Source organism: Podarcis muralis, chromosome 7 (assembly GCF_964188315.1).
Source record: "Podarcis muralis chromosome 7, rPodMur119.hap1.1, whole genome shotgun sequence".
In the NCBI taxonomy this organism is placed as follows: domain Eukaryota; kingdom Metazoa; phylum Chordata; class Lepidosauria; order Squamata; family Lacertidae; genus Podarcis; species Podarcis muralis.
In genome coordinates this window covers 44,095,745-44,123,188 of record NC_135661.1, presented here as the reverse complement: position 1 = coordinate 44,123,188, position 27,444 = coordinate 44,095,745, and the positions used below count along the sequence as shown (strand labels likewise).

Below are 27,444 nucleotides of genomic sequence, written 5' to 3'. Positions count from 1 at the left end.
AGTGTGCTACAAGGAGTGTGCAGCAGGGAGACAAGGCTGAAGCTTATTGTGACATCACCGGCCAGGGGAACACATGCAGAAGGTATCCCAGGTTCAAACCCTGGGAATATTCCTTGCCTGAAACCCTGGAGTGTTGTTGCTGCTAGTTCGTATAGACAATACTGAACTCAGTGGACCAATGGTGTGACTTGGTATAAGGCAGCTTTCTAAGCTCCTCAGGCAAGTGAGCTGGTCCCACAGGACTGAGGCCAGAAGAACTGCTTTGATGGATAGGACTGGGGTCCTTTATTGCCAAGCCCGCTTTCTGACACTGACCACCCAGATGCCTCTGGAACCTCCAAGAAGGGCATGGAGCTTTTCTCCGGATCTGGTATTCAGAGGTAGACTGCCTCTGAACATAGGGATTCCATTCTGCTGACATGCCTAATAGAAGAGGCATCCTCCATGCATTTATCACTTTTTAAAACTATCCAAGCTTAGTGTCCACCTGTTACCACATCTTGAGGTAGGAAATTCCACATGCTAATTATGCATTATCTGATGAGGTGCTTTCTTTTGTCTTGTCTAAATGGCCTACACATTTTTTGTTCAAAGTTTTTCTATTGCACAAACTTGCCTCTTCCTGTTAAGTCCCTTTTGCTGATTCTGCTCTGATTGCCCTTTGCCTTGACTTTGCCTTCCCTTTCCTCACCAGTTCTTTCATCTCTATTCAAAATCCAGCAGCGAAGTACCATATCCAGCACAAGTGTCTTGCCTTTATCTTTAGAGCTCTCCAGGGCTTTCCTTCCCTCGTTTGGCTTAAGTCCTTACTGTGCACACACCACTACAGGGAATCCCAAGTAGTACATGTGACTGTCTTTGTGTGTCTTCATCCACTCTGTCCCCAAATTCCTCCATATCCCCTCTTGTTGAAATCCACGTTCTAAACCTGTCCCTTTGCATTTGTGACCGTTAGGTGCCATGCCCACTGATGGCACTATTATAAACAGTTGAGGGCGACCTTACCTAGGCAGCAGAAGAGCTGTCCTCCCAATCCCATAAGCTGCTGCTGCTGCTGACCCAGCCTCGGCATGAAAGAGCCTTTTTGCTTCCAGGGCTCTCCCAGAATGTCACTCATGATTGCTTGAAAGCGCATTCTGATCTTTGCCCCAGCTACTTGTCGTCTTGAGTTTTTCCTGACATCAGTCTGCCCAAGAGATTGGCAAGAGGATGCTGCTCCTAGAACGGCAGGGTCCCTTCAGAGCTCTTGTGAGGGCCCCTCTCTGGCCTTTGCACTGGGGCTGGGAGAGGCTTCTGTTAATCTTACTTAATCATGTGCCTTTCAGGAACCTGCCATGTTTAATATGACTGTTGCCATAGCAACAGCTACTTGCTGATACCATGGTGTGCCGTGTATCTGGGTATTCCACAGTGCCCCCCTCTTTCCCTGTCAACAATAGCAGGGGAGCCCTCTCCCCATTTCGTCAGAGGCCTGTTGTGCTGCACTACTGTCTGTGGGGCAAGGGCAATTATGAGAGGGGTGTTGTACACCAGCTGATCAGCGATTGGGGTTGGGGTGAGGTTGTGAAGACCAAAACTGCTGCTGCAGTTCTGATTGGGGATGGTGTGTTGCCTTCTCTATGCTCAGCACTGACTTATCCCCCAGCTTTTAGTGTTGTGGCTGATTCACTTTTCGTAGGACTGTGTTGATTTGGCAGAATCATCAGAGGGGCTGAAGGCAGTAAAAAAGCTCTTTTTCTTTCTTGCCTTCCATCATTCATCTGTCTTTCCTCCCCAGTTGCATTCTGGTGCTGTTTCTCTCCCTACTTGCATCTTCTCCTCTCCCCATTGTGTGTCTCTCTCTCCCTTCCACTGTCATTCGGTCATCCTCTTTTCTCCCTCATCTCACCCCCCCCCCCCCCGTCTCATTCCCCATCTCGGATGAAGGTAATGAAAATAATCGGCCTTCATTAATTCTGAGCCCTGTGAGATGATAGCCATTTGGAGCCATGTTTGCCAATTAGATGGTCTAAATTAGAAGTGACCTTGGTATAGTGCCATCGCTTTGCCTCTCTGAGCCTAATGAAGCTTTTCTCTCCAGCACACACACTCCTGCCCGCTCTCCCTCTCATTCTTTGTAATGGAAATTGCCTCCTTTGTCTGGCTCTGGAACCTCGTCTTGTACAACTCCCCCCTCCCCCATTGCACGGACAGAGGAGATGTTAATGTGTCTTCTCAGTCAGACTCTTGCTGGAGGTTTCATTTTGGACCAATTAGATTCCAGCCATTGTAGGGGGCAGGGAGTGCCTGAACTGACAATGGGGTCTGATACAAGAAGATAGTAGAGGAATGGGCTTCATTCCTCTCTTTCTTCATTCCTCTCACTGCCTAGGGTAGTGTCTCTTTTCGGAGAAGGCATAGGGGAACACCTGGGCTGGGTACCAGCTGACATTTGGGATCTTGCAATGCTCAGACCCACACTGGTAGCTTAAACTACAGGGCATTGTCAAGTAGAAGGGGCAGGTGGACATGCCACAATGCTGCAATCTGTAGTGCAAAAGTGGGCCACGGGCAGAAATTAAGGCTCTTGAGTGCCATTTGGAAGCAACAAGGAAGGGGCTGCACACTGGTTTGCTTTCCACCAGCTTGGCTCCCTCCAGGCATAAATCCCTTGATGCCATTGGTGAACAAAATAAGGTTAAGCCAGCTTTGGTCACCTCTTCTGAGCAGAACTGGTGTTCCTTGTTAAAAGGATCTGTAGCTCTCCACTCATGACTACTGCTTGCTGAGGAGCATGTCCTTGAGGGAGCTGAAATGACACCTGGGGTGTTGCTCAAGTCACTTCTTAACAGGGCCCTTTGGTCCTTGGGGCATCCCTCCCCATCTCAGCCTCCTGCCTTTAAATGCTTGGGGGGTGGGCAGTATGCCACTAGAGAAAGGGAATGAGTTAAGCACACCTAAGGTGGGAAGGAAGGAAGAACTGGTTGGCTTGCAGCAGCAGATTGAAATGCAGAGGAGCACGTGAGGTTGATGATTATATTTCAGGGAGAGTTAATTGACGGAAGGTGAAGGCAGACAAAGAATCGCTGCTTACTGCCTTCTTGAATCCCAATCAGGAATTATGATTAAAGACGCGGCAAGACAACAGACGCTTGATGAATTGGTGTCTCTCTCTCTCTTTCTCTCTCCCTCTCTCTCTCCCCCTCCTCTCTTTTTGGTTTTGCCGTCATTCACACTTGATTGACTTCAACCTTTCAAGTGCAAAAGCCTCTCTTTCCATTATTATTCGTAGCCATCTCAGTTTTTCTAATTAAAGTGTATGAAAACAATTACTGATCCATCGTACTGAGTCTGGTAGTGGGGGTGGCTACCGTCCTAGTTTTGTGGGGAAAGACCATGATTTGCTGTAATAATGTGCAACTTAGGTTAGATAACATTATTCTTTTTCTACTCCGCTGGGCCTTTCCCCCACACTTTCTTTTGAATTATTTTCATAATTTCTGTAGAGAAAGAGAAAGTGCCTGTCCTATTGATAGTGCTAAGAGTGGCACTTGTTGTTCCTTCCTGCTGTCTTTCCTCTTCCCACTTCCTTCATCTCTCAAATCCTACCCTCGGGGCTACTCTGAGCCCCATCTCTCCATAGGGGATGGTACAGCCTTGAAAATGGACAGGAATGCTGGAGGGGACTTGTTGTCCCTCCTGGTTCATCTCCCTCCAGAGACAGGATTTGTTCATTCCTGTATGGCCTCTACATGGTGTGTAGCCAGGATCCCTGGAAAAAGCCCTCTGTGCAGCTTCCCAGGTCCACTGACTCCAGGCCTCCTCCTTCTCACTGGGCATTTACTTATGTGAATTTGCCATGGGTATTACTAGTCAGTGGATACTAGTAGTGCCCTTCAGTGGTTGTCAAAGCCAAATAGGCAGAACAGTTACAATAGGAATATACAGAAACCAGTTTGAGGGAGAGCATATTGGCCTTTAGGGCAATTGTACTTGAGACAAAAACAAACACTGAAGACAAGGATTAGAGCTTTCTCCTTTCTACAAATGAATGAAAAGTGGGGTGTCTCTATGTAACCCATGTAGCCCAAGTCAGAGCCCTGAGGCATCAGCCAGTCTTTGTAAAGCAGAGTACTTGCTTTTTCACAAAAAGAGGGGAAAGTCTTCCACTGGATCAGCTTTGTGTCCGTCTTTTATTTTGTGCTCAAGCAAACAAGGAGTTTCTTGTTCCCAATAGTTTTCATACTCATTTTTCCAAATTGTGTGTGTTTGGAGCAGGAGGGAGTGTGTTTCATAAAGTAAGACAAGAATGGACTTTTGCATTCAGGTCAAAGATGAAAAAAGTTGGGATGATAGAAAAACAAAGACATTTTACAGATGAGGAAAAACTAATCTGATGTATGAAATGATTTAATAGAAGGTCAAAAGATGAAAAGAGACAATATGTATGTTTCTACTTTGAAAACAAATAAATACATATTGTCTGTTTTTAAATTGTCTTTATACCTTATATTAAATAATTTCATACATCAGCTTTGTTTCTGCTCATTTGTAAGGGTTCAGGACACCGGCCATCTTCCCATAATTCTTTTTCCAGCTAGTTGCCTGTAGTTTTCATACTCATTTTCATACTCATTGAAGCACCCTCGGGAGTAGGCAGCAGCCACCCCTTGTTCATTGCCACCCTTTAGTTTGCTGCTGCCTCTCAACCACCACCATGGACAGACATACAGACACATCCCGCTCATGAATTCATTTAATGCTTTTTAAAAAGCCATCAAAGAAGGAAACATTGCCACATCGTGAGGCTGTGAATTCCTTCAGCTCAGTAGGTGTTCTTTGAAGAAATACTTCATTGGTGTCAGTTTTGGACCTATTGCCAATCAACTTGAGAGTATGACCCAGATTTCTAGAATTTTTTTGGCATGTGGGGGAGGTTCCCCACCCTATCATTCATTACCCCTATCGTGCCACTTGTGATTAGTCATCTTCCCCCAAAAAAACTAAAAAGTTGAACGTTTTAGCAGCCTTTCCTTAAAGAGACTCTGCTTCTCCGAGCCATGATATTATTATGTATTTTATTTTATAATTGATATCCTGTAAGAAAGGCGAGATATAAATATACTGAATAGTCGTGTCATCATCATCATCATCATCTATTGGAGTCAGCCTACAATATTAATATGAGCCAGGTGCTTTGATTGTACTGGTTAAAAAAAACAACACACCTTTAAGCAAGTCTACAAAGACATATAATTTAATTATGTTCATTTGTTTTGTTTTGTTTTTAAAAGCTCTAAGGTTTTACCTATATTTTATTAATTTTGTTATCTTCTACTTTTAAAGTTAGTTTAATTGCTATTTTTATTGACTTTGTTACATGTTTCTGTAAACCACTTGGAGATTGTTTTTTATTAAGCAGTATAAAAAAATTTGCTAAATGAAATAAATACTAAATGTAATTGGACAGGGGAGAACTTTACATAGTGACTTTAAATATGGTTGCAGCATAGATTTATTTAATCGCATAATGGTGCCTATTATTTTATTTTCCAAGCCCATATATAATGATTTCTAACTCTGGATCTGCTTATTCCCATCACCGCTGCAGCCTACAGAACTCTTGTTTGAGTGAGCAAAATGGCTGCTGTCCATTCTGGTAACGTTTGCTTTTGAGTGCCGTCTTGTATGTGTGCCACTGATGCTGCCGGCTCAGGCCCAGCAAAGGCACTGCTGTTCGCCAAACAACCGGAGATGGCTGCTGCTAGAAATTAGCACAGCTTCCTTTCTGCAGAAGTGCATCATCAGAAGGCAACCATTGTGGCCATCCCAGCTATGATCTCAACTTCATCATCAGCATGCGACAGCCAATATTTTCAAGAGTGCATGATGATCTTTGCATGCCTGTGTAGGGACCTACATTTGCTCCTAACGTAGACCCTTTTTTATCATCATTTATGGGTGCCTATTCAGTTCATTGTATTCTTTTCAGCCATAACAAATGTGGATGGCTGTGTGTTTTCCTCAACGTTGACCTTCTGGCCTTTGCTATCAAGAGATCTTGCTTGTTCTTTGAGCCCAAGTGAAGAGGAGGGCTGTGCTGTTGCTGCTTTTTCTGTTGATGTGCAGAAAGGGAGGCTGAAGCTTCTTCTTTGCCTGCCAAAGACAATCTGCTGTCCCTTCCATTTATCTTTCTCCTGCCTCCCTTGACACATCTCTCTTTCCTTTTCTAGCTCCTCCTTTTTTTGTATTAAGCCATTTTGAAAATAGTGCTACTACAGCCCTTCCTGGTTCAAAACTGCAGTGAGGTTTCCAATATGTGGTTTAATTAAGAGCTTCCTTACTTTTTCAGCCACTTAAGATGGGCCTTTCAACATACCTACCTAATCAGTTGCGTAAGAAGTTTCACAGCTATGACAAAACATTATCAATGATCAAAGATGGAGCTGAGCATAAAGGAAAATATGAATAATACTATTCTTTGAAAATGTGCCCCTAATTATGTCCAAAATGTAACAGTGGGAACGTTTTGGGCTGATTTAAACACCAGTCTGTGGAGGGGCTCAAGACTGACAACATATTAAAAGTTTTAAAGACATTTTTGCCTCTCTGCTTCTCTTTTGGGTATCTACAGGTGACAACCCCAGAGGTTATGATGCCTAGCAGTATGTTTCTTCCAGCTGCAACACCAGATCGAGATGGGAACACCAGCACGGATGAGTCAGCCAAGCAGCCTGGTCAGTACTGACTTTAATTGCTCAGTTGGAGGCACTTTTTCCTCAGGGCTTTCAGATGCTCCAGAGTCTAGAAGTGACTCTTGGCATGTTTGAGCTCTTCTGCATTCTGCACCTTCTTTTTGGGACTCTGAGTGGGTGATGACACTTAGCCTGTTTGGCAGCAGAGGCGAGTCTTTCTGTGGTCTACAGGCCCAAATTGAGTTTCTGGTGCTTGAGCCAAAGGCAGGCGGAACTCTGTGAGTCTGGTGCATGACCAAGGGTGTATCAGTGCCATATTTAGGGGGTCAGGTGGTTCCCCTGCACAGGGCATCAAGCCTAGGGGGTGCAAAATTGAGGTTCCATTTGGGAGCACCAAATTTTGGCCTTGTACAGAACACCATATTATGAAAGTTTAGCAAAGGTCACCTCTGGGTGTATGTTGGGAGGGGAACTTTTAGTGCATTCAGATCTCCCATCATCTAACCGGGAACATATTTGTGTTTTCACACACACAATGAAAAATGACCTGGAATGCCCTTCTTGCTCTCCTTCTCCCTCATGCCCCTTTCCAGCAGTCTTAATTGCAGTATGGTTGACATATTACTAGGTGTTACATTCTGCCAGTTTGGTGCCATGCATTATAAAACGCTGTTGAAGAAGCACCACACATTCATAGTGTGTGCATAAAGGCAGCAGAAGTAGGTGAGGCCTGAGCTTTGAGTGGGAAGAGAGAGGTTCGTGTGAAGGCAGAGCCAAGACAGAGGATAGCATGAAGGAGAGCATCTTGTTCTTCTGGTGAGAAAAGGAGAAGGTTGGGGTCTTCACCTTTGATCTATTTGAGAAGAGTCTGGTGAGAGGTCCCAACATGTCCAGATGAATAGCATATAGCTGTTGAATCCTTAAATAGCCCAGAGGTTGTGTCTATGGCTGACAAGGGCTCTCATGGTCTCCTCTTTGTTTCTTTCTCCACAGAGACTTCAGAGGACTTAGGCAGAGGCCTGCTACTGCCTTCTGAGAACACAGGGGAGCGTGGGGCAGAACCAAAGCCTGCTCCGCCTGACCAGGCCTCTGCCAGGGATGATGCTGGATTTCTGTGCTGGAAGAAGGGCTGCAGCCAGGTGTTCAAAAGCTCCACTGCCCTGCAAGCGCATTTCAATGAGGTCCACACTAAGCGGCCCCAGTTGCCTGTCTCTGACCGTCACGTTTACAAATACCGCTGCAACCAATGCAGCCTGGCCTTCAAAACAATCGAGAAGCTCCAGCTGCACTCCCAGTACCATGTCATCCGGGCAGCTACTATGTGTTGCCTTTGCCAACGCAGCTTCCGCACTTTTCAAGCCCTCAAGAAGCACCTGGAGACAAGTCACCTGGAACTGAGTGAAACTGACATCCAGCAACTGTACGGTGGGCTTCTGGTCAACGGGGACCTCCTGGCCATGGGTGACCCTTCGCTGGCTGAAGACCACACTGTCATAGTAGAGGAAGACAAAGAGGAGGAGAGTGACCTAGAGGACAAGCAAAGTCCCACAGGAAGTGACTCTGGGTCTGTACAGGAAGACTCTGGCTCAGAACCAAAACGAGCTCTCCCCTTCCGAAAGGGCCCAAACTTCACCATGGAGAAGTTCCTGGACCCATCCCGCCCATACAAGTGCACAGTTTGCAAAGAATCCTTCACACAGAAAAACATCCTTTTGGTCCACTACAATTCAGTCTCTCACCTGCACAAGCTGAAACGAGCCCTCCAAGAGTCCACCTCTGGCCAGCCGGAGCCCACCAGCAGCCCCGACAACAAGCCCTTCAAGTGCAGCACTTGCAGCGTGGCCTATAGCCAGAGCTCCACCTTAGAGATCCACATGCGGTCCGTCCTACATCAGACCAAGGCACGAGCTGCCAAACTGGAGGCTGCAGGGGGTAGCAGTGGCAGCAGCAACAGCAATGGAGCTGCTGGTGGCAGTGGTGGCAGCAGCAGCAGCGTCTCTCTGGGCTCTTCCACACCCAGCCCCATCAGCACAACCACCACCACCTCCTTTGCCATGACAAACACAAGCACTGCCAGCACAGCTCCCGTCTCTAGTCTGCTCAGCCAGGTCTCTTGCGAGAGCACTGGGATCCCTTCTCTCAGCAACCCCATCACTACCAGCTCCACCCTGGCAGCTGCTGCAAGCCCCTCTGAGCCCAAAGAGGTGAACCGTAAGAAACTGGCTGACATGATTGCTTCACGGCAGCAGCAACAGCAACAGCAGCAGCAGCAGCATCAAGCTCACACTTTGGCGCAGGCACAGGCGCAAGTACAGGCGCAGCTCCAGCAAGAGCTCCAGCAACAAGCTGCTCTCATCCAGTCACAGCTCTTCAACCCTGCTCTCCTGCCCCACTTCCCGATGACCACAGAGACCCTCCTCCAGCTCCAGCAGCAGCAGCACCTTCTCTTCCCCTTCTACATTCCCAGTGCCGAGTTCCAGCTGAACCCCGAAGTGAGCTTGCCTGTGACCAGCGGCACACTGACACTGACTGGGACCGGACCTAGCCTTCTGGACGACTTGAAGGTGCAGCTCCCCCAGCCAGGCCACCCACCACTCCTGCAGCAGCCGCCACAGCAGCAGCTGGCTCAAGGTCAGCTGTCACAGCCGCCTCATTGTGTTCTCCTCCAGCAGAGCCAACACTCAGAGAAGAAGAGCAAGGCTTTTGGGAAGGAGAAGGAAGTCCAAAGGGAACAGGAGAGCTTTGAAAAGGGGGATGGCACCTCCATCTCTAAAGAGCACCTGCCTGACACCCTGAAGTCCAAAGACAAGCCAGAGTCAGCAGGGACAGGATCGGGCCCTGCAGAACCTTCTATGTTTCCTCCTCGTATCGCATCAGATGCACGTGGGAATGCCACAAAAGCCTTGCTGGAAAACTTTGGTTTTGAGTTGGTCATTCAGTACAATGAGAACAAGCAGAAGGTGCAGAAGAAGGCTGGGAAGACAGAGCAGGGTGACAACTTGGAAAAGTTGGAATGTGAGTCATGTGGGAAATTCTTCTCCAACGTCCTCATCCTGAAGAGCCACCAAGAACATGTCCACCAGCATTACTTCCCCTTCAAGCAGCTGGAAAAGTTTGCCAAGCAGTACCGTGAACACTACGACAAGCTGTATCCACTGCGGCCTCAAACTCCAGAGCCGCCCCCTCCCCCGCCGCCACCGCCCCCTCCACCTCTTCCTCCTCCTCTGCCAGCTCCACCTCCACAGCAGCCTTCTACACCTACCATTCCTGCTTCGGCTCCATCCATTACATCTCCCACCATTACACCAGCCCAGCCATCGCTGCCCCTCACTCAACTTTCCATGCCTATGGAGCTGCCCATCTTCTCTCCCCTGATGATGCAGACCATGCCTTTGCAAACCTTGCCTGCCCAGTTGCCACCGCAGCTTGGCCCCGTGGATGCTTTGCCTGCAGACCTGGCCCAGCTGTACCAACACCAGCTCAACCCAGGCCTTCTGCAGCAGCAGCAGCAGAACAAGAGGCCACGCACGCGGATCACAGATGACCAGCTCCGGGTCTTGAGGCAATATTTTGATATCAACAATTCCCCAAGCGAGGAGCAGATCAAGGAGATGGCAGACAAGTCTGGACTGCCACAGAAGGTTATCAAGCACTGGTTTCGGAACACACTCTTCAAAGAGCGCCAGCGCAACAAGGACTCCCCATACAACTTCAGCAATCCTCCAATTACCAGCCTGGAGGACCTGAAGGTAGATTCTCGACCACCCTCTCCAGAGCCTCAAAAGCATGAGTACTGGGGAAGCAAGAGGTCTTCCAGGACTCGCTTTACTGACTACCAACTCCGAGTGCTGCAGGATTTCTTTGATGCCAATGCTTACCCCAAGGATGATGAATTCGAGCAGCTCTCAAATTTGCTCAACCTTCCAACCCGTGTGATAGTGGTATGGTTTCAGAATGCTCGCCAGAAGGCCAGGAAAAACTACGAGAATCAGGGGGAAGGGAAGGATGGAGAGCGACGGGAGCTGACAAATGACAGGTACATCCGGACAAGCAACTTGAATTACCAGTGCAAGAAGTGCAGCCTTGTCTTCCAGCGCATCTTTGACCTGATCAAACATCAGAAAAAGCTGTGCTACAAGGATGAGGATGAAGACGGGCAGGATGACAGTCAGAACGAGGATTCCATGGATGCAGCAGAGCTGCTGACCCCAACCAGTTCCTCCTGCAGCACCCCAATGCCTTCCCAGGCCTACAGCACCCCCACGTCTTCTGCAAACACAGCCTGCTCTTCCTCAGCTTTCCTACCACAGCTCACTGCTGAAGCAGACGATGACTTCGCCATCTATAGTTCTAAAGCAGAAGCTACAGACGAAAAACCAAAGCAACCTGAACCTCCAAGTACGCAGCAAAACCAAACTCCAGAGAAGCAAATGCAACCAAAGCAGGAGGTGCAGCAGCAGCAGCAGCAGGACCCAGGCGAGCCAAAGGCCAGTGCAGCACACCCAAAGGCCTCCCCACCCACCCCACAGCAATCAGTCCAGCCTCCTCCACAGTCTGTGCTGCCACAGTCCAGTCCTAGCCCCTCACAACTCTCTCACCTACACCTCAAGCCCCTTCACACATCCACCCCTCAACAGCTGGCCAACATGCCTCCTCAGCTCATCCCCTACCAATGTGACCAGTGCAAACTAGCATTTCCCTCCTTTGAGCATTGGCAAGAGCATCAGCAGCTCCACTTCTTGAGTGCCCAGAACCAGTTTATCCACCCCCAGTTTCTGGACAGGACTTTGGATATGCCTTTCATGCTCTTTGACCCCAGCAACCCCCTCCTGGCCAGTCAGCTGCTGTCTGGGACGCTCCCCCAGCTGCCCATGAGCTCAGCCACTTCACCCTCCACACCAACATCCACCATGAGCACACTGAAGAGAAAGTTGGAGGAGAAAGCCAGTGCAAGTCCTGGCGAGAATGACAGCAGCACTGGCGGGGAGGAGCCCCAGAGGGACAAGCGTCTCCGAACAACCATCACCCCAGAACAGCTGGAAATTCTCTACCAGAAATACTTACTTGATTCCAACCCTACCAGAAAGATGCTTGACCACATTGCTCACGAGGTAGGTTTGAAAAAACGTGTGGTGCAGGTTTGGTTCCAGAACACTCGGGCCCGGGAGCGGAAGGGGCAGTTCCGGGCAGTGGGGCCTGCCCAGGCCCACAGGCGGTGCCCTTTTTGCCGGGCCCTCTTCAAAGCCAAAACAGCCCTGGAAGCACACATCCGATCGCGGCACTGGCATGAAGCCAAGCGGGCAGGGTACAACTTGACCTTGTCAGCCATGCTTTTAGATTGTGATGGAGGGCTCCAGATGAAGGGAGACCTCTTTGATGGAGCAAGCTTTGCTCACCTGCCACTCACCAGCAGCGATAGCCAGGGCATTCCGCTCTCCCCAGTGAGCAAGTCTCTGGAGCTCTCTCCTCGAACTCTGCTGAGCCCCTCCTCCATTAAAGTAGAAGGGATAGAGGACTTTGAGAGCCCCTCTATGTCCTCTGTCAATCTGAGCTTTGACCACACCAAGCTGGACAACGATGACTGCTCCTCTGTCAACACAGCCATCACAGACACCACCACGGGGGATGAAGGCAATGCAGACAATGACAGTGCCACGGGGATCACCACTGAAGCCAAATGCACCTCAGGGCCAGGTGAGGGCCTGACCAAGGCTGCCATGATAGCAATGTCAGAGTATGAAGACAGACTGTCTTCTGGCCTTGTCAGCCCAGCTCCCAGTTACTACAGCAAAGAGTATGACAATGAAGGTACTGTGGACTACAGTGAGACCTCCAGCCTGGCAGACCCTTGCTCACCCAGCCCTGGCACAAGTGGCTCAGCGGGCAAGTCTGGAGATAGCGGGGATCGGCCAGGACAGAAGCGCTTCCGGACACAAATGACGAACCTCCAGCTGAAGGTCCTAAAGTCCTGCTTTAATGACTACAGGACTCCAACCATGCTGGAATGTGAGGTCCTGGGCAACGATATTGGGCTGCCAAAGAGAGTTGTTCAGGTCTGGTTCCAGAATGCTCGGGCCAAGGAGAAGAAGGCCAAGCTCAGTATGGCCAAGCATTTTGGCATTAACCAAGCAAGTTACGAGGGACCCAAAACAGAGTGCACTTTGTGTGGTGTCAAGTACAGTGCCCGCTTGTCTGTACGTGACCATATCTTCTCTCAGCAGCACATTTCCAAAGTGAAGGACACCATCGGAAGCCAGCTGGACAAAGAGAAGGAGTACTTTGACCCAGCGACTGTCCGTCAGTTGATGGCGCAGCAGGAGCTGGACCGGATCAAGAAGGCCAATGAAGTTCTCGGCCTGGCTGCTCAGCAGCAAGGCATGTTTGACAGCCCCCCTCTGCAGGCTTTGAACCTTCCTGCCACCTACCCAGCAGCACTTCAGGGCATCCCTCCTGTCCTCTTGCCGGGCCTCAACAGCCCATCCTTGCCTGGCTTCACTCCCTCAAACACAGGTGAGTTTCCACTGCATTCCCCCCACCGCTTCTTTGGTACATGTCCTGGGGAGGAGGGATTTTGATGCACTGTGAGCCTCACAGGGTCGCTGGAGGAATTTCTGGGTTGCTACAAGCAAAAATGGCCTTCCTCAGGTCCAGTTTCTGACTGACCTCGTGCACAAGTGCTCAGCATGCAATGACAAGGTTCCTGTTTCAGGTGGATGGTTCTTGGTTGCTTGAGAACCAGTCACCACTGCCATCAGGGGTTGAGGAAGCAATATAGGCTCCTCCCTCCCTCCAAGTCCCAAGGCCAACTCTATTTTGTTTTTGTTTTTATTCTTATTCTGCTCTTGGACCCTGCTGGTAGCGTAACGTAAGCATTAACAATAAAGTTTATAGTTGGACCCAACAGCAAGAAATACAATTCACAACACCAGTTTGATTAAGTTCAAAATGTCATTTAATCGTCGGGAGGCCACTCTTCATGCAGTAACTACAGAGGGGAGAAAAAGGGCTAGAGCTTCCAGTTAGCAGGAAAAAATGGCGCACGGCCTTCTTGTGACAACCCTTCATGTCCCTCCTGCAGAGCAAGAACTGGCCTCCAGCAGGTGGCTTCTCAGTCCTTGGCTCCATGCCTTGAGCACCCTGACCCTTGCTCATTTGTTGGCTTTCATGCAGGCATTTCCAAGGCCCCTGTTTGGCCTCTCCTATTTAGTGGGCGCTTCTCTTACCACAGTGGGATGATAATCATCATGATTTCTCACCACCAGCTTTTCTGCAACCTGAATTTGTTTGTTTGTTCATTTTCTAAACTACTTTACATCACATTTGCTCCCAGTGTGATTTACAAATAGAATGCCTGAGCGTTAAAAGTATGAAATATAATACAAAATTGAAATCCCAGCAATATCATACAGCAAATGGGCATCATGCAGTTTCAGCTGGTCCATACAGAACCACCCCCAAGGCCTGGATGAAGAAGTACATCTTCAGCTGGTGCTGATGAACCAGATAGGGCCTCAGGGGGAAGGGGACTCCATAGCCAGGGTGCCACTGCGGAGCAGTCCTACCACGAATCACTGAATCATGGGCTGCTTAGCAACAGGACTGCCAACAGGGCCTCCCTTGCAGCCTGGTATAAGGACAGATGCTCCTTCTATCATTGAAGTCTCAATTCATTTAGAGCTTTATAAATTAACTCGGACACCTTGAATTGGGCTTAGTAACCTACAGGTGACCAGCGAAGATCCTTGCAGAACTGATGCTCTGTAGTTGCAATTAATTCTACCACTTAACACTGAAGTGCCACTTTTTGCACTACAGGAGCAATTCAGACTTTCAGGGTCTGCCTGGGACTCTCCCATCAGAAGGCAGACAAAGGGGATTGTTTTTGTGAAAGCACCTCAACGTTGAATTCTCTTCCTGCAAAGCTAGCGTGCCAGAGGGAAGGCTGTGCTGGAATTCAGCTTCCTGGTGTGCTGGACTGCATATAAAGCTGGTTTGTGCACTCAGGCCATTGGTCCATCTAGGCCCCTGCTTTTATCTCTGGCTGCTATGTCAAAAGCAGACATAGAGGCCTTTCCCAGACATATTAGCTGAGATCACCACCAACTTGGATGGCTTTAAAAAGAGGATTAGACACATTAATACAGGAGGAGGATAAAGTTGTCAATGAACACTACCAACCAACCTTCCTGAGGACGGGAGCTCTCTTGGGAGTCCCTCAGAATTGCTGGACACCCACCCACCCTAAATATACATATAGTTCACATTTTTAATACAGAGACAAAAAACACATTCCACATCCTCTTTCCTCCACTCCCCCAATTGTACAGCTTTCATACCAATCCCTACATACAACTAAATATCTGGTGACTCTCCTTCCACCCTTTTCCTGGTTTCTTTATTTTCTCTTAAATCACGTATTCCAAATTTTTTATCTTTGAATTTCTTCCTCTGTTAAATTCTATTAACTCCTATTCTGCTGGATTTACTCAAGACCTGCTAAATTAGTTATTTGTTTATACTGGTCCTTATATTCTTTATCCTCCTTTTCTCTTACCCTATTCGTTATGCCTGCCAATTCAACATATTCAGGCATTTTAAACTGCCACTCTTCCTTGGTGGGTACCGTACCCATTTTCTACTTTTGTGCCAATAAGTTTCTGGCCACAGTGGTGGCATATAATATTTTTGTTGTTGTTGTTTTTAGGGACTTCTGTTGTTACCATTCCCAAAAGGAATGTCTCGAGCTTTTTTGGGAAGGTTCTTTACAATATCTTTTTTAATTCATTGTAAATTACTTCCCTGAATTCCTTGATTACTCTACAGGACCACCAAATGTGGAAAAAGAATCCCTCTACTTCATTGTATTTCCAACATTTACTGTTTTCTTTTTTAAAACATTTCCACTAGTTTGGCAGGTGTTAAATACCATTTGTGGGTCATTTTCATCATATTTTCCTTTAATACGTAACAAGCCATAAAATTCATATTTACTGTCCATAAATTCTCCCACAGCTCGTAATCAATGTTATAAGCCACATCCTGTGCCCACTTAATCATACTTGATTTCACAAATTCCTCTTTTGTATCCCACTCTAGCAGCGGTTTGTACATTTTTTATAATACTTTCACTTTCGTATCTAATAAATCCAGTGTTTTTATCCATCTTAAACAGTTTGTTTATCTGATGTTTCTGTAACCTATCTCGGGATTTTTCAACTTTGGTTCCTGTCCAGAAAGATCTAAGATTTCTTATATGTTAACCATTGTTTGTCCATATTTGTTCTTTTCTTGCAGTGGCTTCAATCAGGGATATCCATATTGGTGTTTTCTTTTCTAATAGATTTCTGTACTTTTCCCATACTCTGTATATATATTTTTCTGATCACATGATTTGTAAAGGTTTTATAAATTTTTGCCTTCCCATGCCATAGGCAGGCATGCCACCCAAATTCTATACCATGCCCTTCCAAATTTAAACCTCTGATATTTTCCAACAATATCCAATCTTTTATCCACCATAAACATGATGACTCAAAGTAGATTTGGAAGTCTGGTAGAGCGAAGCCTCCTCTTCCTTTCATGTCAATCACGACTTTGTGTTTTATTCTGGGCTTTCTTCCCTGCCAGATAAACCTTGATATATTTTTCTGCCACTCTTTGAAGCATTTAGCGTTGTTAATTATTGGGATATTTTGAAATAAGAATAGCATTTTTGAAAGGACATTCATTTTAATAGCCAAAATCCTGCCAGTAACGATAGTTTCATTCTTTTCCATATTTCCAAATTTATCTTTATTTATTTCCAAACCCTTACATAGTTATCTTGGTAAATATTATAGTTGTTCGTTGTTAACCAGATCCCCAAATATTTAATTTTTTTTCTCTACTTTTCACCCAAACATGATTTCTAGATCGTTTTTTGCTTGGTTGCCCATATTTTTAACCATCGTCTTGGTTTTTCCTTTATTTAATTTGAAACCAGCTAGTTTTCCAAATCTGTCTTTCTCATCTATCACTTCTGGTATGCTCTCACTCGGATGTTGTAAAGTTAATACTAAGTCATCTGCAAATACTTTTAATTTATAGTTTTGCTGTCCCACTTTTATTCCTTGTATTCTATCATTTTTCCTTATATTTTATGCCAAAACTTCTAATATTAATATGAATAACAACGGAGACAATGGGCAGCCCTGCCTCGTCCCTTTGTGTATCTTACATTTTTCTGAAATATTATTATTTACTATAATATTTGCTGTTTAGTCTTTATAGATTGATTTTATACCCTTTAGAAAGGTTTTGCCAAATCCCATCTTTTCCTGTAACTTTGTCATAAATAGCCAGGAGACGTTATTGAAAGCCTGCTTTTCATTATGGATTTCTCAGTATTCCAAAACATTTATAATGTTCCTAACATTTTCTTTCATTTGTCTCCCAGGAAGAAAACCCGTCTGGTCTTCATGTATCAAATTTCTTAGAGTCATTTTAAATCTATTTACCAATATCAACGTAAAATGTTTGTAATCGTTATTTAATAATTATATTGGTCTATAATCTTTAGGTTCCATTAGGTCTTTATTATATTTTGGTATCAGAGTTATATATGCTTCTTTCCAGGACTCTGGTATCCTTCCTGTCTCTAGTACCTTATTCATAATATCTTTAAGTGGAAGCGTTAGCTCCTCTTGAAATTCCTTATATCCTGACGACAGACCATCTGGCCATGGGGATTTTCCTGTCTTAATTTGACTTAGTACCCTTTGCATTTCCATCACTGATACTGGAGTATTTAAAATCTTTGCATTTTCTTCTGATATTTTGTCCAGTTTACAATCTTCCAAATACTTCTCAATCAGTTCTGAGCTTTCTTGTTCTTTCTTATAAAGATCTACGTAAAATTTAACAAATTTGTGTCATCTCTTTTTGATTGGTTGTGGGGGTTCCATTTTTTTAGCAGACCATTGATTATCCTTTTTTCTTTTTCTTTCTTCAGTTGCCAAGCTAATAACTTCCCTGGTTTATTTGTCAATTCAAATCTTTTTTGTTTTATCACTTTAATTTTCCTTTCTATAATTAATTAGCATAGAGTGTTGTGCTAATATTTTAATTCTTTGTAATAGCTCTTTCTTACCTGGTTTTTTACTAAACTCTTTCTCTTTCTTTGTTAGTTCCTTTAATACCTCTTGGATCTTTGCCTCTCTTATTCCTCTTTGATGTGCATTTTGTTGGATCATGTATCCCCTCATAACCGCCTTACCTGCATCCCACATCACATTCGCATCTACCCCTTTATTAAGCTTGAATTCAAAATATTCTTTTAGAATCTTTCCCCCCTTGGTTACAATTTCTGAGTTGTTTAATAATTCCTCATTTATTCTCCATCTGTAACCATTTTGTTTCTCCCTTAATATCTTTACTGATATCAAATTGTGGTCTGAGATCATTCTTGGGTGTATCTCCACCTTTTTCACCCTCATCCCCAAATCTTTGGAGACCCACACTACAGTGGTACCTCGGGTTAAGAACTTAATTCGTTCTGGAGGTCTGTTCTTAACCTGAAACTGTTCTTAACCTGAGGTACCACTTTAGCTAATGGGGCCTCCCACTGCTGCTGCTGCGCCACCGCCATGCGATTTCTGTTCTCATCCTGAAGCAAAGTTCTTAACCTGAGGTACTATTTTTGGGTTAGCAGAGTCTGTAACCTGAAGCGTCTGTAACCCGAGGTACCACTGTATATTTTTTCTACTTGATGAATTTTGAGAACTTGAATGAAATGTGTACTCGTCTTCTGTTGGATGTTTAAATCTCCATAAGTCTATTAGGTCCATGTTTTTTATCATATCAAAAATGGAATTTGGCAGTTTCCCTTCCTTTGATCTTGTTTCCCGATTTGACCTATCATATTCCAGAGATGTGACCCCATTCAGGTACCCCATTATTATTATTTTTCCATCATATAATTCAAATAGACTTTCCTCTGGTTTTTTAAAAATATATATAGAAGATTCATTTCTGTTCGTTTGGGGCATATATTTCCACAATTATCCAACTTTTCCCTTCCACTTGACCTCCACCACTATTATTCTACCTTCTTCATCTTCATACCACTGTTTAGGCTCTAACTTTGGACAACTCGTAAATGGTGGGACTCTGTCTCCTGCAGAGGAGCATCTTCATTGCACAGCTTTCGCCATAAGGTGAAGATGTACCTTTTCCACCCTAGTTAAAAGTATTTTGTTCTGTGGGACCCAGCTCATTTACTGAATTTATATTGCTCTCTTCAATGTGGAACAGTTTTATATGGTCTGTCAATGTAATGGCTTTATCTGCTTTTATAAGGATAATAGAAATAGATGGCCTTTGGCCTGATCCAGCAGGCTTTCCTTACATTCTTTAACAGGAACTGCCTGTGGGACCCTCTGCTTTGCCAATGAGCAATGGCCCTTCCCCTAGTTTTGCACATGGGGCCCCTTAAACCGAGAGAGCCTTTTGAAGAGGTCTGAGTAGCTCTGGACAGTTGGCATTTGGCAATTTGTAGCAGGATAGGAACTTCTGCTTCTAGTCATGGCTGCTGCAGATGCTCTCTTCCTTCTTCCCCAAACTTGCCCAGAAAAGGTGTTCTAGTGAGCCCACCCCTCCCATCATCAGCTTTCCCAGAACATAGCTGGAAATGTCAGTAGTTCAAAACCAGACATTGTCATGGGACATATTCCATCCTTCCCTAAGAGCCCTCCAGCAGCTCTCCCCGTTCCTTCTCCCCACTCCCTTGTACCCACAATGAGCAAGAGGAAAACATCACAATTTATTTATACATTGTGTGTGGACTTGTCCTTTTGACCAACTCACAAAACAGGATATAACTTTGCATACAATTTGCCTATACTTAAGTGTCATATACAAATTTGTGTCCTCTTTTGCAGGTGAACCACCACCACCCCACAAGTAAATAGGTATGAGTAACAGAAAATCAGCAGATGAGGCTTCTTCCATAATTTGCTTCCTTACTAGAAAAGGCTTGATCTGTTGAATTTCTGCCTACCACACAGCTGTTAAAAGTACAAGACCCTATTGCCAGTACTAAACAATGCAAAGAACTCCAGCTGTATTGAGCTGTAAACCAGTTATATTCTTGTAGTTTGGGGCAGGGAATCCTCTCCTAGCCGGTGAGCCAGATTCTTATTTCTCCATTCATCAAATTTGACAAGTGGATGGGGCTGCCCACCTGTCCATCACCTGGCATCACAGTGACATCAGGTGACACTGTTTTTTATTTCAGCACTGGCTATTTGAAAACACATTGCTCTTTGAATATCCAGAAATCTGAGGTTCAAAGAGCAGTGCTGGGAGGGAGAAACTGTTGCCACTGAATTTGCTGCCAAATTGGAGATCCCTCACACACACGGTGGAAGCCACTTCGCCCTCCTGAAGCATGACACGCTCCCACTGCAGATCAGCTAATGGGTCGTGAGAGTGTACTTTTCTCCAGCAAAGGAAAACTGGGAGCTCACTTTAATCTCCCAGTTGTACCTTCGAATCTCTGCCCGTACCCGCTTCATACCTGATAGCATGTATGGCATCAAGTGTTGGGCAGGTGAGCACTGATCATCATTACCCAAAGCATCCTTGCAGGCCAAGTGGGGAGACTTAGCTGGCCAACATTAACCCACAGGCTAGAGGTTCCCCACTTTCTGTGGGTTAGGTTGGCAGTACAACATTCAGTGCAAATCTAAGTGTGATATTTCAGATGGCAGAGGGAAGAGGTAGTCAAAATTGGCTGAGGGTTTACAGTGGCATGTTTAGATAGAGTCAATATTAAATTATTTAAAAGCAACCAGTGCATTCTAGGAGCATTTGTTATTATTCATTTATACCTTCTAGTAATTGCAGCAATGTTCAAATGGCTTCTTTTTTATTTATTTTTTAACAAAGGAGGCATGAGCCTTGGAAATGAATCTGCCATTAATTTATATTAGCAGCAACTATCCACCCACAATAATCCCTCTACCCCCTTCCCCCATCCCATGTTGAACAATGAACTTTACAACCCTGCCCCACAACCCTGCATTAAAAAAAAAAAAAGCTGAGTTAGAAAGAACATGAATTTCTGCCTTTTTGCTCTTTGGTGGCCATGCTATTGCCCAGTCACAGCTGGATTTTTCATTTATTTTCTCTGGACAAGAATCACTTCTCTACTAGGGAAGATGAAAACATAGTTTCAAAATGAACCACAAAGTCCCTTCCAAATGAACCTGGCAGTCCTTCTCCTGAATCTACAGATAATCTAGTGTGACACAAGCACCAAAGAAGGCTGAAAAATGACTTCAGAATGATTCAGAAAGTCCCTCCAGAAGGGGCTTCCTGGGTCATTTAAAAATTTTATTTTTGGTCTTCTGTTGGGCTTGTATGACTCTGAATATATCTATATCTCTATACTGATTTCACTCATTGGCTAAAATCACTGAAAAACAGGAGCAGGTTCATATTTCACAAAACTGTTGCTTGAGATGATGCCTCATAATTTTGCTTCATAATGTTCACTCTACATTTTTTATTTTCTTTAATGAATAGACTCATAGAACTATAGAGTTGGAAGGGACCATGAGGGTCATCTAGTGCAGCCCCCTGCAGTGTAGGAATCTTTCACCCAACATGGGGCTCGAACCCATGACCCCGAGAGTAATAGTCTCATGCTCTACCAACTGAGCTATCCCAGGAATACTAGTAGTCTAGGACCCCTTGCTGCCTCTGGGCCTGGTACAGCAGTACTCTCTGTTGACACCCTTGGTGCTATGGCACAGCGCTCACTGAACTGCCCTCCTTTGGGATTTCTGCATAGTCTGAGCCCTCTTCTCCAAAGGGGGAAGTAGCTTTTCTTCTGTACCACCACCACCACCACCAACAACAACAACTCTCTTTCACCAGCCAGAGGAAAAATACAGGCCTTTGCCTTTCTGGGTCCATTGTCCAGCTTAGGAACAGGCCTAGCTACCTGTCTTCCACCTAAAACTTACTTTCTTTCTGTCCCTTTCTTTCTAGCTTTAACTTCTCCAAAACCCAACCTGATGGGTCTACCCGGCACAAGCATCCCCTCGCCTGGCCTTCCCACCTCTGGATTACCAAATAAACAACCTTCGGCCTCCCTGAGCTCCCCCACCCCAGCACAAGCCACAGCGGCCACGGTTCCACAGCCACAGCCACCGCAGCCTCAGCCACCGCCTCGGAAGGACAAAGAAAGTGAGAAGACGAAAGAGAAGGACAAAGCACCCAAGGGGGGGAAGGGGGATTCCCTGCTGGCACCCAAGAAGGACAAAGTGGAGGTGCCTGCCCCAGCTGCCCTCTCTGCCACGCTGCCTGCCATGGAGTACTCTGTGGACCCCACGCAGCTCCAGGCTCTGCAGGCAGCTCTGAACTCGGACCCCACAGCTTTGCTGACGAGCCAGTTCCTCCCCTACTTTGTCCCTGGTTTTTCTCCCTACTATGCCCCTCAGATCCCAGGGGCCTTACAGAGCGGGTACCTTCAGCCCATGTATGGCATGGAGGGGCTGTTCCCTTATAGCCCTGCACTGTCACAAGCCCTGCTCGGCTTGTCCCCTGGTTCCCTGTTGCAGCAGTACCAGCAATATCAACAGAGCCTGCAAGAAGCGTTGCAGCAACAGCAGCAGCAGCAACAACAACAGCAGCAGCAGCAGCAGCAGCAACATCAACAACAACAGAGGCAAGCGCAACAGCAGCAGCAGAAATTGCTGCAGCTGCAGCAGCAGCAGCAGCAGCAGCAGCCCAAAGGAAGCCAAACCCCAGTCCCCTCAGGGGCTGCTACCCCAGAAAAAGACCCTGCCAAAGAATCCCCCAAGCAAGAAGAGCAGAAGAATGCACCCCGCGAGGTGTCCCCCCACCTGCCCAAACCCCAAGAAGAGCCTGAAACGGAAAGCAACAGTGCTGTGGACTCTCTCTGTGACCCCTTCATCGTTCCAAAGGTGCAGTACAGGCTGGTCTGCCAGAAGTGCCAGGCAGGCTTCAGCACCCAGGAGGCAGCCACCGACCACCTGAAGTCCCTCTGCTTCTTCGGCCAGTCTGTGGTGAATCTGCAAGAGATGGTGCTTCATGTGCCCACGGGCGGCAGCAGCAAGGGCAACAGCTCGTACCAGTGTGTGGCGTGTGAGAGCACGGTGTGCGGGGATGAAGCCCTCCAGCAGCATCTCGAGTCTGCCTCGCACAAACATCGAACAATCCCAAGAGCAGCAAGAAACGCCAAAGAGCACCCCAGTCTATTACCTCACTCCGCCTGCCTCCCCGACCCTAGCACCGCATCTACCTCGCAGTCTGCCGCTCACTCAAATGACAGCCCCTCCCCCCCGTCCTCAGCTTCCCCCCACACCTCCAGAAAGTCTTGGCCTCAAGTGGTCCCCCAGGCTCCTCTGGGGAAGCCTCCTCCTCCTCCTCTCTCCTCATCTTCAACGGTTACCTCAAGTTCATGCAGCACCTCAGGGGTTCAGCCCTCGATGCCAACAGATGACTATTTGGAGGAGTCTGACTCGGATCTTAGCCAAAAGTCCAATGGACCGGCTAGCCCGGCGGAGAGGCCTGAGGAGCCAAGCTGCCCCAAGGACGGTGGTCTCACTAGCCTAGAAATGGACACCTTTAGATTGTAAGCTTTGAAGATGAACAATTTAAAAAAATGAATTTAAAAAAAAAAATTAACAAACCAATTTCAAAAATAGACTAACTGCAATTCCAAAGCTTCTAACCAAAAAAAAGAAAAAGAAAAAAAGAAGAGAGAAGTGTGGGTTGTTTTCCCATATACCGATGCCGGCAGATTTTCCATTGCTTTCTTTTTGCATTTCGGCTGTGCTGTGTTGGTCTGGAAGGCCCAAGCCCCCTACCCCACCCTGGTTGCCTCTCCGGGGTCTTTCTGTCTGTCTGTGGAGCCCCAGCCCTCCCCCCCCCCTTTGAGAGCACAGCAGAGGCCGGCATAACTGTATGGGAAAGCAGACCACCTTGTTACCGTTTTAAATTTCTTGCTATCTTAGCATTCAGATACCAATGGCTTGCTAAAAGGAAAAAAAAAAAGAAATGTAACGTCTTTTTATTCTCAGGTCAATCGCTCACACTTTGTTCGGTTTTCAGAATCATTGTTTTATATAAATATATATATATATAATTTCTTTTTTGGTTTTGATTTTTTTTCCAAGAAAAGGATTTTTTTTGTTAATTTAAAAATGGGCAGAAAGTCTTCAAGAGACAAACAATGTGAACTGTGTTAGCTTTCTGGGGATTTTAAGGGTAGCTTTTCTGCTGAAGCCAATTTCAAGGGGAAAAGTTCAGCACTCCCACTTTTCAGAAAAACAAACAAACCCAACAACACGCAAAGAGTGTTAAGGACTTGGAGCTTAAAAATAAGTTTTAAAACAACTGACTTTCTGTATTTATGATAGATATGACCATTTTTGGTGTTGAGTAGATTGTTGCATTGGAAATGAACTGAAGCAGTATGGTAGATTTAAAAGAAAAACCCCTTTTGTGTACATTTAGCTTTTGTATTGGTCCAGCTGACGGCTTCTCATTGGATGTTGTCTTGTTCATTCCTAGCCAGCTAGATTACAACCCATCGATTCGCTCGCCGAAGCTTCCCCTCCCCCTTTGTACCTTGACTCCCTTCTCCATCCTGTAATCTTCCACTTATGGTCACTGCCTTCATTTCTTAGAGGGCAGCTGCAGAATTATTTTATAAAAACTAAAGAAAAAATTCAAAGGGTTTCAAAGGGGGTCAGTAGGATCCCTTGCAGAATATTTTTGTTGGGGGTTCAAAACTTTTTAAGGTGTATACATGTCTGTTACCCTTGTGCACTTAACTCTGTCTTCTTCTTTTCTTTTTCTTCTTCTTTTGGCTTCCTTTCCTCATTTTGTAAATGCTTCAAAGGCTCCATTTTGGAACTGTAGGCCTTTGTTTCTCTTTGGGTAATTAGGGTGCACTTCTTCCTTTTTCCAAGGACTTTTTGTTATATATGTGTGTGTGTGCTTGTGCGTGTGTGCGCGCGCGTGCATGTGTGGGTGGGTTTTGTTTTGTTTTTCTGTTTTGTTTTTCTTTCCTCGAAAAGAAAATTCATGCTTTAAATAAAATCCAAAGACAAACCCTTTTCACCACTGGTGCAGAATGAGCAAAAAGGATTCTTTTGACTTGAGGATTTGTTTCTGATTACCGCCACAAGAATCAGTTTAAATAAAGGAACTCATAAAGAAAAACATGCATGTAGGTTGTTCTCTGTGCTTCTTCTGCAAGCAGAGGAGCAACCCTTCCTGCAACTGCAACAAACAACACGATGCTCCTGCGTTGTTAGGGTGGTGTCGCTGCTAGTGTCGTGTGAGCCCCAGAGGGGCAGGCAACAAAAAGCATTTGGGGCCTGGTGCAAATCTCTCTCTGCTCCTGGTGGCATCTTCTCTGGTCCGGAAATTGAAAGGAAAACTTTGTGCTGCTACAATGTAGAGTTTGGAGACAAGCAGGCCTTGCATGGTCACTTCCTAGCCAAAGGTCAACATTCCCTTCTCCCTCCCTGCACCCACCCTCAATAGTGAAAGGCCGCCGCCTCCTCCTCCTCTTCCTGACCATCTTCCTTGTGTTTCAAAAGGGAACTAGACTGTGAATGGGGGGAGGGGGAGGGAAGGGGCACTTCTTTCTCCTTCAGACTTCTCTTCCCTTCCTCCCTTCTCCCCAGCCCGCGAACTGTGGAAGCTGCCAGAGCCCCTGGGTGAGGCTGGTGTGTTCCATCCCAGAGAGGAAGGGCGGGTGGGCAGGCAGACTGACCAATGGACAGCAGCAGCGTCCTCCTCCTCCTCCTCTCTCCTTCCCTCCCAAACCAGGACTCTTCATGCCTTTTTTGTCTTTAGCTTAATGGAAGACTCAACCTTGAACTGGTGTACATATTTCTGACTAGACTGATGCACAATGCAAGTTGCTTTTTTTAATTTTTTAAGTAGACCGTACTAAAAAGAGTACCATTGAATATTCCTGCCAGTATCCAATTGTAGCATAAGGTGTCAAAAGCGGACAAAATGTTGCTGTTTTCCCTTTTTACAAAGATCCTTGTATTTTTCCCTTGCTTGAGATGAACATTTTTTAAATTTTAAAGTTGTACAGTTTTTGTTTCCATTATTTTATCTTGTTTGTAATTCTATGAAAAATATATAGATATATATATATATTTTTTGCCATTTAACTTGTATGTTACTCTGTATCATATAGAAGTTTTTTGTTTTGTTTTGGTTCTCTGTGTGGTATAAGTTGCCAGTTAAACACTAGCTTTACCTGTCAGGTTTGCGTGGTCTGCTTTGAAATCATTTTGTTTATTTCCCCTTCTCCCTCCCTCCCCCCCCCTTCCCCTGCCCCACTCCCATAGATTAATCACACAGGGTGCAATCTTCCTCCTCCCACTCCAAATAGTGTTTCAGTGCATTTTCTGATAACTCTTCCTCTGTGTGGGGGGAGACTCTCCCAGTCTGATGAGAGACGTCTCTGTCCTAGAAGGGCAGAGCAGCCTCCCCTGCTGCCCCTCTCCTCTCTCCTGCTCCCACAGCCAACATGGAGCTCATAGAGCTCCCTGAGCCAAGTAGCCCCTCCAAGCCATCCTCTGCCTCCTCCCACCCTGCCATTTTGGGTTGTGTGGGTTGGCACTTGGATTCTGCAGAAGCTCAGCAGGGAAGGAGGAGCAGCTGCACTAAGCAGCACCCAGAGTAGTGCTGGGAAGTGGGGGTGGGAATGAGGCCTCTGTGCCAGCCAGTATTTGGTGCCTGGGCTGCAAAATCCTCCAGCCTCTTCTTTCCCATGGAACTGGCCTCTTACCTGAGCCACCGTTCACACTGCGGAGATGTCATTTTGTTTTTAACAGCTCTCCCTTGATGCTGGAATTTAAGCCAAGTGATAGAACGGAAAACACAAGCATGGCATTATTGAGCAGAGCAGTGTCTGTAACCAAGAGTGTTCTGAAGAAGTGGAATGTTGCTGGCTCTGGTTCCAACCAAGACCGTGCCAGGTAGGCAGGCAGGTGATGACTGAGGTGCAGCAGGGCCCCTGTGCAAGCCAGCACAAAGGGTGGCAGTCTGGGACTCTCTTAAACAGAAGTAGAACATGAGATATTTGGTTGGATTGATGGCGCTGGAAATCCTGCCCACTGTGAAACACAAAGTTTTTGACTATTTTTCATTTGTTTGATTCGGGGGCGGGGGGTGGGGACAAGTCTGGATAAAACAGAAAGCATAAATGAGGTGAAGAGGTATATGAACAGCCTTTGCAATGTACAAAAACTAGAGCAAGTGAAACCAAAAATGATGTTCTTGGTGTTTTTCTATAATGTAGTCTTGTTAGCTTTTTTGTTACTGTAACAATGCTGATCTCGAACTGTACCAAAATACATGGAGACGGACAAAAACAGAAACCACACGGAACTCTTAAAAAAAAAGATTTTGTCACAAAACACTTTGTTGTCATAGTTAAGTTGATTGTAGATGGTAATTGAATATACTCCTTTGAAAATATTTCATCAAGTATGTTTCCTGCTCATTGTGATACATTAAAAAAATGAGCAAAAGCTCTTGTCTCTGCTGTCCCCGGGTATGTGTGAATGTGAGTGCCTGTCTGTCCTACGAAAGGGAGCACTTTTATGCGTGGGGGACAGAATGTGGGAAGAATGTCTGTGACAGCAAATCCCCTGGGTAAGTGCATGAGAGCTGCTGCCTCTTGTTCTTAGCGCCCAGGCAGAGTGTGTGCTACAGTTCTGTGAAG

General features: G+C 46.0%; 1 protein-coding gene and 1 non-coding gene across 11 annotated transcripts in view; one reads left to right on the top strand and one right to left on the bottom strand.

The window, feature by feature from the left end:
* Positions 1 to 27,197, top strand: part of ZFHX3 (zinc finger homeobox 3) — a 176,311-nt gene extending 149,114 nt beyond the window's left edge. For all 10 annotated transcript variants that reach the window (XM_077931649.1, XM_077931647.1, XM_028739851.2 and 7 more), the window contains 3 exons: positions 6,614 to 6,716; positions 7,668 to 13,184; positions 21,708 to 27,197. In XM_077931649.1, the coding sequence (XP_077787775.1) occupies positions 6,614 to 6,716; positions 7,668 to 13,184; positions 21,708 to 23,320 (7,233 nt within the window). In that variant the 3' untranslated portion in view covers positions 23,321 to 27,197. The remainder of the gene's footprint in view (positions 1 to 6,613; positions 6,717 to 7,667; positions 13,185 to 21,707) is intronic.
* TRNAN-AUU (transfer RNA asparagine (anticodon AUU)) lies at positions 21,311 to 21,386 on the bottom strand. Its single transcript has one exon. It is a non-coding gene; the product is annotated as a tRNA-Asn (tRNA).
* Positions 27,198 to 27,444: the final 247 nt, after the last annotated feature.